Source organism: Hydra vulgaris, chromosome 14 (genome assembly GCF_038396675.1).
Source record: "Hydra vulgaris chromosome 14, alternate assembly HydraT2T_AEP".
NCBI lineage: Eukaryota > Metazoa > Cnidaria > Hydrozoa > Anthoathecata > Hydridae > Hydra > Hydra vulgaris.
In genome coordinates, this window is record NC_088933.1 from 9,092,501 (window position 1) to 9,104,630 (window position 12,130).

The 12,130-nt window shown below is 28.0% G+C and overlaps 1 protein-coding gene across 1 annotated transcript; it reads right to left on the minus strand.

Annotated features, from left to right (window-relative positions):
- Positions 1–7,122: 7,122 nt before the first annotated feature.
- LOC136090769 (uncharacterized) lies at positions 7,123–8,254 on the minus strand. The gene is made up of 2 exons (XM_065817664.1): positions 8,118–8,254; positions 7,123–7,976 (listed from the first exon to the last, which is right to left on the minus strand). The coding sequence occupies exons 1-2, from the start codon at positions 8,170–8,172 to the stop codon at positions 7,123–7,125; spliced, it is 909 nt and encodes a 302-aa protein (XP_065673736.1). The 5' UTR covers positions 8,173–8,254.
- Between the last annotated feature and the right edge of the window lie 3,876 nt (positions 8,255–12,130).

Below are 12,130 nucleotides of genomic sequence, written 5' to 3' on the forward strand. Positions count from 1 at the left end.
CCCAAAAATTTTCAATTGGGTTAAGATCTGAACTAGATGCGGACCATTCCATTACGTGAATATTTTTTTCTCTAAACCAAGCTTTTGTAAGCTTTGAGTTATGGATAGCATCATTATCTTGTTGAAAAGTGAAATTTTCACCCATCAATTCCTCACCATGTTCAAGCAAACTTATTTCTAATAAATCAATGTAGTCCTGTGAACTCATTTTTCTTGAACTCAATGCATGTGGAAGTTTTCCAGCAAATGAAAAAGCCCCCAAAACCATAACAGTTTCACCAATAAAGTTAAGACTCATCTGAGTTTCTTTCTCTTTTCGAAGATCGTGCCAGTAATATTGATAGCTATCAGGACCATCTAGATTGAACTTTTTTTCATCACCAAAGAGAACTTGATGGCACTCTTTCTGCCAAGACATGTGTTCTTTTGCAAATTGTAATCTAACTTCTTTATGACGAGCATGCTTTTTCCAAACTGTGTTTGGATCTTCATATAAGACTTGTCTCACACGTTGAACAGATACAATTAATTGTAAATCAGCACGAATTTGAGATGCAGTTGTGTGTTGAGTAGCAGCACGACGTACAATAACTCGTTTAATACAATTATCAATTTTTAACAATAAGTAAAAGATAATCAATGCCACTATTCGAAAAGATGCTGTTAAAAGTTTTAAAAGTAGACAGAGAGAAAAATAATATTAAGTAATATAAATTCCCAGTGTTGTCAATTTAAATGTGTAATGTACAAATATATATATATATATATATATATATATATATATATATATATAATATATATATATATATATATATATATACATATATATATATATGCAGAGGCGTAGAAAGAATTTTAAATACTTCATCAACTTGTTGCTTTCACGTTTGGGGCAGGGGGGCGAAAATTTTGGGGCTTTTTTGTTCCCAGCCTCCAATCATCGCAATTTTTTGCAAACCCTCATCATTTGACATAAGTATAAACATATAAATGTTTGGAGTTTGCTCCATGTCTGGAAGTTACCTATCTCGAACACCATAAAATTCTTTCTACGCCTCTGTATCTATGAAATAGATAATACATAAATAGGGGAGAGTATGCACCCATGATCCTAAAAATCTATCAGGCCAATTTACTGAATATATGCTTTCATTTCGATCTCTAAAGTAACAGTACATAACAGCAAATTTTATACCTTATTGTAATTCAATAATCTTTTTTTTACCAGAATATTTTAAGTAGATTTAAAATTATAAAAACTAAGAACCCTCAATTGGGATCATGGGTGCATACCAGTATGCTCCCATGATCCTACCTATATGCACCCTTGATTCTATGTGTGTATACATGTTCTGAGATCAAACTTATACCATAAATGTGTAAGAATTATTTTTAAGTTGTCAAAAGTATGTCTATAATAAATACCAATAAAGCTATTATTAATTGTACTATAAATTTATCTTTCTTAAAAGAAAAAATCAATAAAAAAAATGTTATTTTTTACTGAGACTCAACGTTTTTTTTTTCATTACTTTCAAGATCAAGTTTTCTTTTCCTTGTCATGAAGATCTTATTTTGCGTTTCATATTTTTTCTTTTTTGACTGAGACTTTTTTTTCATTTCCTGAAGCCTATTTAGTTCATTTCGAACAGAGGTGTTTGTGAGTATTTGGGTACGCTGACGCTTACGTCCTTTAATGAACTTCCTTGATCCAGCTTTCGGAAATGGCCTAATTTTTTCTAGACTTGCTTGATGAGAGATATTAATAGAAACACTGGATATTAACTAATTTTTTCTAGACTTGCTTGATGAGAGATATTAATAGAAACACTGACCCTGTAAGTCAACTTACAGGGTCAGATATAGGCTGAATTGGCAATACACTACAAGCTAGCCCTGATGACAGACTTGACATCAATAATTGATTAAAAGCTGGGGCATGAACAATAGCAGAAACTGGATCAATAACAACTGGAAATGGGTTAGCAGTAATAGTTTCTGGACGATCTGTTACATATGAAGCCAAAAACTCATTATCAGAAATTACGTTAGGATTAAAGGGTTTAATATATATATATGTATATATATATATATATATATATATATATATATATATATATATATATATATATATATATATATATATATATATATATATATATATATATATATATATATATATATATAGATATATATATATATATATATATATATATATATATATCTATATATATATATATATATAGATATATAAATAAATATATATATATATATATATATATATAAAGAGAGAGAGAGAGAGAGAGAATTTTTTAAGTTAATTAGTACTTTAAATTGTTTTCATTTATTGTTTATATTGTTTATGTAATTTTGTAATTTGTAATGTAATTTTGTATACTGTTTTAATCGTTCTGCATTTTTTTAGTTAGTTTGTTTTACTATGTCTTTTTGTGCGTTGTTTGGATTGTTGTTTTATTTTTTCAGACATTATTGTGCTTATATTATTATGCTTTTTTTGTTCAATGTTTGCATTGTCCTGTCTTGTTATTTTTTTCCTTTTAGTTTGTTTAATGTTGGTCAAGTATAGATATACACTTTCAAAAATATATACAACTTAAAAAATGTTGGTAACATTTTTAAAGTTGTATATATTTTTGAAAGTATATATACTTGTATTTTTACATTTCTATATGAGTGTGTATGTATTTTAGTATGGCGCGTATGTGTATTAATGTATGCAAAAATATATATATGTGTAAACTTTGTACGTATATCTATACATCTGTATATGCGTATATGCATGTTTGTGTATGCACGTAAAAATATAAAAAGTCTTATAATTTTTTTGGCTTTTTTTTTTTAACTATATTTTTGTTATGTTTTTTACCAGTTTTGATATTTTGATGGTATTACTTCAATGTTAAATTTTTTTTTTTTTTTTAATCTTTTTTGTTATTGTTGTTTTTTATATAGTTATCGTTATCATTTGAATTATTTTAATTTTATTATTTTTCTTATTTTCTTGTTTTCTATTTTAATAATTGTTTAATGTCATTGTTGTGACGTTTTATTAGTTTTTTTAACTGTTTGTAACTTACATTGTACATAGAGCTATTTGTGTTTATAAAAACATAACTTATTATTGTTTTTATCATTATTATTTTTATTACTATTATTGTAATCATTATTATTATTAGTAATGTTTTTCTGTATTTTAATGTTGTGGTTTTAATGTTAATTTCGTAAATACTATTATTATTATAACTATTGTTAATTTTATCATATTCATTAGGTGTTTACTTAATATTAGTAATATTATTATTTGTAAACAACTTCAAAATGTAACCACCAACTATTTCAGAAATATATATTGATTGAATATATATTAGGGGTGCATTGATGCCTATTTTTGGCAGGTTCTAATTGGTACTGTGCGATGCATTGGCGTCAGCCCTAAATTTGAATTTAGTTGCCAATATTATATTTATTTATTTATAGGAATAAAAGTATTTAATTGTTATATCGTCATGGATAACGCAATGGAGAAAAATTAATAAAGCAGTTATTTATTTACTGAGTCAGAAAGTACAAATAGAAGCAAATGTAGAACAAATAAATGCTTCAGATAATGGAGTTATTTCAAAACATTTCTTTAATCAATAATGCTTACTTGTACTTGAAGAAAATCAGTTTAACTGATTTTTTAGTTTAAAAAGAAAAATTTTGAAGTTGTCTTTTAACATGTTTAAGGCTGATGACAAACAGACTTCAATCAAAGTTAAATTTGGTGTGAATTTTCCTATGGAAAGATTAATTATTTACAAAGCTATAATTGGTAGGATATTACGTCAATTTTGTTTAAGTGTTGTTTAAATAGTTCAGATTTTAAAAAAATACTTTTTAAAAGTAAAACTTTGTATGATACCAACGAAGACTCATAAAATTTAGACTGGTGACTAATTTTTATTAAGATCACTTACGACCTCACTGTTAACAAACAGCTTTATTTCTAAACAAAACCCCTTTCCTATTCAATTTGATTTAGATACAAACCTGATGTTGAAGACAACTTAATAGGTGCATGCAGAAAACAAGTCAAAGACAGTATGGTTCTTTTTAAAACAATTTCCAGTTTTACAATTAAATTTCAATTTGAACCTGATTTGTTACTTGTGTTATCTTAAAAACGCAGCTATAAAGCTCTGAAAAATGTTGTATTCGGATAAAATATTAACAGCAGTATAGGTTAGCATTTTTAACATACTTTAGAATTTTTTTGTAGAAAACATCTGATTCAGATAGAATTTTCAGAGCAGGTGATGCGATAGACCTTATTTATTGCATCACCTGCTCTGAAAATTTATCTGACTTTATCTGTCCGTCAGCTTCTTGATATAGCCTTTTTTTGACGACCTTTTTTATATCAGTTTAAAATTTCATTGAGTTTCAATCATTTAAACATATTTCCTTATCGTATTTAAAATTTTATTTTTTCAAAACAAAAGAAATGAGAAACATAGCAATAAAATTAGTTATTCATAACAAAAAAATTAAGTTGAAATCAAAATATAGTACTACTTTGATTTGATACATTTTTTTTGATTCTGACGTCACAAATCTGAGATCCGAATGTTTCTAAAATTGACTCTGAAAAAATCTAAATTTAAATATTTTTTTTTTTATTTTTTTTTTTTAATTTAATTCATTTAATATATGAACATAAAATTTAATAAAATAATAAATAAGAACTGAACATATTTAATAAAATGTTAATTAAGAAACGAACGCGACAACAAGATGTGGCTTCTCAACGCAAAAAGTTTTAAAGAACTATTTTCATTAAACTGGGTTATGAAAGTGGATTTTTTTTTTTAGCTTCATAAAAGTTGGTTTTAAATAGCAGCAGGCAGTGACAATTTAGGTTCATAATTTAACCTTTTCACTTCATTTAGTTTGTACCATTTGCACCAATTATCATTGGTTTTTGGACAATATAGATGTCTTTGAACTTTAGTGTCTGACTCACTACAATGAAGCAAAACTGCAATAATAGTTTTTTTCATGCTATAAACTGCAGAGTTTTGTCTGATAGACATGCCAAAGTAGTTTTGTAGTAAGTTAATAGCAGATTTAGTTAAGCGCCCTTTTCCAACTTAAAAGTTTTTTTCTATCTACTAAAATTTGTTCTTTCATACCCTGTCGTAGTGAACGTAGTGTATTCCCAAGTATTTTTTGTATGTGACCAACAGATTCAAGTTTGTTAATAACAAAATCTTCACCATATCGCGACGTTAGAATTATCTTGTTCTAAGTCCATGTTTTTGCAAACTGAGAAAATCGATGTCAAAGTTTGAGTTTGTTTGCTGTTAAGTTGAAAAAATTATTTGGGAATTAAAGATTTTCTTTAGATTTATGATTGTTCCGTTGTTTATTTTTAAATTAAAAAAACTTATAAAAATTTCGCTAACGCCCATATTTTCCCACCCACTTTTGGAGAACAAAATAACTTTGGTATTTTGTAAAATATAAAAATGTTATTTTGTTACATCTTATTTATTAAATATATTAACTAGATTTTTTAACAAAGACATGTTGAAAATCGATGAAATTTTGTTCTAGGTAGTCATTCTTCTTACGCAGTACTGTTGCACCCCCACGCCCCTAAATTAGGGTTGGTTGGGACCCGGCGAATCTATGGGAACTCTTTTTAAAGTAAAAGGAGTTTTTTTTTTTGTAATACCTAAAAATGGAATTTTTTAAAATTTATTTTGAGAGGGGCTCCGACCCACTAGCTATTGCACTGTTCTTACAAGTTTGTTTGATACCTGTTCGCGCCGGCTCTGAACAAGACTAAGACATCTAATTTAAAACAGAACACTTCGCTACATAATAAAAAAAGGGTAATATATAGCGTATAGGAAAGGGATGAAAAATATTTATCAAAGAAATAGCTTTTTTAAAATTTTCTATAAATTATTTAAGTCTTACAGATATTAACACAACAATTAAACTAATCTAATTACAAACAACATGCAAGATGAACTTGATTTTATTTTTCGTATACCTGTGATTCTATTACAAGAGTTTAAATTTTTGTTAAAAACTATTATAAATAATAAGCTAAATAAGGAATTTTATCAAGATTTCTAAATAGTAATAATTATTATATGTTTTATATATCAATACTAAATAAATAACAGAGAAAGTCATATATAAAATCACTTTATTAATGCTTTGTAAAATGCAATATCAACAGCAGGTATGAATACATGGAAATGATATCATTGGCTTTTTCAGCAGATAAAGACTGTTAAGGAGCACGTAAGCAAGCTGCCATTGGTATATTTGTCTTTAATGGTTTGGTAATAATGCTTGATGCTGCTTGCTTGACAAACTTATTAATACGAGCTTGTGAATAGTTGTCTGAAAATGAGGTTTTAAAAAAAACATGGTATGGCAGTCCGTTTCGATAAACAAGATTTTTAACTTTTGTATAAGGCACTAACTTATAACTTGAAAAACCAGCAACAACTGAAAAATTCTTCACATCTTTTAACTGCATTTGGTAAACAGAGAATGGTTTTTTACGGTTTACATTTTTAATAGCTCTTTCTAGTCCAAGCGGACTAAATATTTCTGCAACAGAGAGAGATTTTTCAATTTGACTATGAATGTTATCACATTCTTGAATGCTGGAGTGACCTGGCTCGCAGAACTTTTGCTCAATGACTTTAATTTGTGGGTATCGTATAATAAATTCACATAAAGCTGCTGACATGAAACTATTGCGGTTTTGTGGTACACATGAATCGAACCAAAGTATGAACTTATTTATGTCAAGGTCATCTATGATTTTCAGAAGCAGACATGTTACAGCACTGGCAAGATCATTTCCTCCACGACCAGCCATAGCTTCATGCCAAAGGACGCAATAACCTTTCTTGTTAAGCGAACAATGGCCAGTTAAGTTATAATTTGAAAGTTTCCATTTGTAATAAAAGTTTCCAACATTAGCCCGAGGCAAACTTAAAACATTTTCAAGATCAATACAAATAACTGCAGTTTTAGGATCAGCATTTTGACGATCTTTTTCACGTTCAGTTTTGGTATCATTCCTTGATGTTATGTGCTTATTATAACTATCTGTCTGCTCATTGTTAGCATTAACAATGTTGCAATATTCATAGCAATGTCACATAAATCTTTCTTTGGTTTTTGAAATTCTATGTTGAACTCGTGATTGAAGATATAACGATACATATGTTCTTTTACTGGTATATAGTCATTTTCATCACAATATATTTTAAAAAGATCATATAGTTTACCTATATTGAGTGATCGTTCCATATACTCTTTAAATGTCTTTTTCCTGCAATAATGGGCCTTAATTCTTGGGAAAAGATTTATATGGTCTCGTACAACTTTTTTAGAATCTTCCGGTAAGCTTTTTTTTACATGTCTTCCAAATTTTGATTGCATTGGCGTTCCAGTAGTTAAGCATTTATTAAATTTGTGAAAGTAAAATATTCTTTGACTGCTAATATTCAATGTTGAAAGATAGTAGGATTTACAAACTCTATATTGTGTATTAGAAACAAAGAAGCTATAATAATAAGACATTTTTCTTCTCGAATTTTCACCAGCAGCTGTCCGACAGCGTTTTTTCTCTAGTTTTTCGGTAGTTTTTGAATAAAAATGTTTTTTACCGTCATCATCTAAGGTCCAAAAGTTATCAAATATAACTTGACGCTCGATCTCAGTTATATTAGTAGAGCATTTGAACTTACAATTTCTGCAACTTGTTAGCGTTGCGATAGATCTTTCAGGCACTTGTTTACCTTTTGAATTTTTATAAGCTTTACCCGACTGACGTTGCATTTTTCTTATATTTTGTTTCCAATTACTCGTATCAGCTTTACGTTTTCTAGATATTCCACCATGGGGTGACCTACGAGAAGGTGTAATACCAAGCGACTCTAAAGATTAAAAAACTCCATTACCTTATTTACTTGATTATCTAGGATGCATAAATAATAAATTTTTTTGTTTTTTATGCATTCTGGATAATCAAAATAAAAAATTGGAAAAATTATAACGCTAATTAAGTGAAAAAATACCTTCGTTTTGATTTAGAGCATGTTCCATTTTTTGGTCAATATTTTTAGTTGCCATTTTGAAAATTACAATAACAACAAAATTATTCCGTACAAATATGTAATTGTAAATATATGATTGGTTGATCGGAGTTAAAATAAGATAACATTTTCAAATTTGCTTATTTAGGAGATAGAACAATGCAATATGGCATGCAACACCGTATTAAAAGTTGCATATGTTTTCAATATAAATAAAATAGAAAAGCATAGTGCAAAACTATTCAAAAACTATAAAAACTCGATTTTTTCAAAAAGTGGAGATAGAACAAGATAATTCTAACGTCGCGATATGGCTTACTCTCTAATATTAAGAAATGAGCTGCTGTCGCCATCTTCAACATAATTTATATGGCGCAAACCATTATTTTGAATTAATAAATGAAGTATTGCTATAGCTCCCAGTGTCTTCATTGAGTCTGCTGAGCCCTTGTGGTTTATTGAACAGTTATGCTTTAGGCATAACTGTTCAATAAATCACAATAGACATAAAGCCTATTTCTCAAAATGGCATCACACATCTAGTAATAATGTCAAAACATTTTTGACCACTTTTATTTGGTAAAATAATTTCTTTAGAGGTAAAAATATCTTTACTTTATTGGCAGTAAGTACAGGAAAGTCTCCGTTCATTTGCCCATCCTTTCTTTTCTATTGTTAAATTTAAAGTACATAATCCCATTTGATTATATTCTGGGCAAATTGAATACAAACATATTGTTTCTGCCAAAATATTACAGTCTATTAGCAAATAAGATATATTCAAATCTGCTTCCTTTACATTTTTTTAAAATATTATATTTTCACTTGCTGAACATGGAGCTTCATTTATAATGATTTCTGAAGTGGAAATTGGATTCTTTATTGTTTCTGGTGGAGCAACTACAAATCGATTTCCATGAAATACTATTTTTTAAAGGTTTATGACTGACTTTCTTCGACCCATAACAAAGTTATGGGTCGAAGAAAGCCAGTTTACTAAATGTGACCTAATCTGGAAGAAGGGGCCTTAAATGGTAAAAGTTGTTTTGAGATACAGCATGTTTTAGTCATACAACCAACATAAGGTCCCTTTTCTGTTTACTGTAGAATAACGTTACCAGATTTAATAGGTTATGTATTCATGCACTATTATGACCCAAATCTTAAAGATAGTATAGCAGTGGCAAAACAAAGTAGACCGGTAAAAGGGATCTTAAGTGGAAAATTGGTATTTAAAATCATTTTTTAGTTTAATAATAACTTTAAGTTGTTGATTCTTATAACAAGATAACTATAAATTATAATTATAAATTAATTATATTTAAAAAAATGTAAAAAGATAGTGCGGTTTCTAAAATAATGTAAATCCGGTAGTGGTGTAGTGGTAGAGTGCTCGCCACATAAGCGAGAGGTTCTGAGTTTGATCCCCACCACGTCCCTGGTAGTACCGCACTCAACTTGTTTCTCCGCGCAGCGACCTTGTTCGTCAAGGTTCGTGTTTCAGAGTTATAGAGTTGAAAGAGGGTTATAACCACAATTAAATAGCCTCCTCGTCTGTAGTGGTCTTCTCGACCTTGGGGAGATGAATTATCAAAAAAAAAAAAAAAGTACCAAATTATTATTTTTTATCAAAATAATTGCAGTCACAATGACATGCAGTGTAATGTTTACAAAATGCCGTACTCGTGTCTATAAATCTTATGGTCATTAATTTTTTAAATGACCTACTTTCATCCTATTAATTATAATAATAATAATTGTTATGGATGATTGATTAAACTGTTGTATAGTTATTGGTAAGGTTAGGGGTTCCCGGTTAGGGAACTTTGATTATAGGTCTGACCCAAATTAACCATAATCTAACAAACTGGAATTTGCAGTGGTAACTTATAGATTTTAGAAAGTTGTTTTATTGAAAGTTCTAAAGATTTACCATGCCCAAAACCTCAGACAGTTGAATCGATGTATACAAAAACGTTCTAAGTCATAAAAACTATTTTTAAGTCAGACAACTTTAACTATGTATAACACATATATACATCACAAATTTTGATATATTTTTTAACAAATCTAATATTTAAAGATGTCAAATAGCACCCAGATTTTTTTTTTGAATTTATTAAAATAATAATTTTGGATTTAATAAGTTTTTTCTCGTTCCCCGAAAAAATAGTTTTTATGACTTAGAACGTTTTTGTATACATCGATTCAATTGCAGTATCAATTGAAATAGAGTCGAACGATCTTGCTATGGAAAATGACACTCTACCAGTGGAACGTCAGAAAAATCTTGTTTGTGCTCCACGAAAATGTGGATTTTGTGGAGATGTTGGACATAGAAATAGAAAAAAAGGGGGAAAGTTTACCTGCCCAAAACGTACAGAGTAATACATTAAAGTTAATTTAAGCTTTACATTAAACTTTCAACACAAAAATAAAAAAATTGAAAATTTCTATTCAATTTTTTGTATTTTTTTTTAATTTTAGAATTAAATATATTTTAAAATTAATGTATTATTTTTATTATCAACTTTTATTTGTTTTGAAGGTTTTCTTTGAAAATAATTAAAAAAACATTGTCAATAATTACATCAGTAATATTGTTATTGCATTCTGATTTAAAAAAAAACTTATTAATTTTGCCGCTAAATCTATAGCGTCAATTTAGGCATGGTAAGAGCAAGCAAAGTTTAGATTTATTCTCTTAATTGTTAGAATATTTTCATGATTTAATGTCTTATTTTGCAGCCTAGGCATTGTAGAAAAGAGACATATGAAAAAAAACTTAATTTTTTTGTTAGTTAGATGATTTGCTTGACAATTATTAGTTTAACTTAAATTGTGTTTTTCGGAAAAATACCAAGTTTTATGTACTTTTTTTTATGTTATTAAGAAATAAAACAGTAGTTAAATTAAGTAAGGGTATTGAGAACCTCCTCCATAGAAATGATTAAAATAAAAGTTTTACACATTTTGACTTTTGATTAAAAAAGGAGGGGCGGTACATGGGTAATATTATTGAAGTTCATGCATTTCACATAGTTTTAGGAAAAAATAAAATTTATCACATGCCTTAACCTAAATTTACTCTACCCTTGTGTATACTTATATTATAAATGCATTAAAAAGTCTTTGAACATATATTCTCCAACAGATGTCATAGCAAAAAAGTTTAGGTTAAAAATAATAATAAAATATAATAAATGAACTTAGTGTGAACAAATACCCTGACTACTCGGTGTAGTTAAGGCAATTTTAAAATACTATAATGTCTGTATGATATTTTGTTGACTACGCCATGTTTCCGTTAAATGATCAGGTCTGTGAATTATGAAAAGACAAAAAAAATTAAAATGATAAATTTTGCGGTATCATAAAATATAAACGTTTGTAGCAAAAAAACCCAAACCGTAAATCCTTTTTTTTTTTTTTTTTTAAATCTTCTTAAAATCCTAATTGCTTGTCCAAATTCAAATAAGATACGTTTTTTAGGTAAAATGAACATCATAGTTTAAAAATATGATCTGTTCTGATCGATTACTAGCGTTTTTTCTTAATTATAAGCTCTTTTTTGGTCGGAATTCTAGCATTTTTTGTAAAAATTGATGGAAATATTGTATTTTGACAACTATATAAAGCTAATATACGTCAGAACCGATTAGAACTAGGATCTATAGTAAATTAAGTCACTTTTTCAAAAGATTTTAACTAAATTCATGGTAACGCCGGTGAGCGAAAGTGATCTAAAGACTCCAAAATGGTGTTCTTTAAATTCACTATTAGGGGTAGTAAAAAGGTTTAGAAAATTATATAAAAAAGAGAAAAGTTTCTTTAAATATTAAAAAAACCTGAAGCGAAAAAAATTATAACATCTAAAGCTTTTGTTTGTAGATAATACGCTTATTAAATTATGCTAATTTCAAATAAAAGGCTTCGAATAATTTGTAAATCGCCTTAACTACCGAGTAAGCTTTAGAATTACATAAATAGCATTA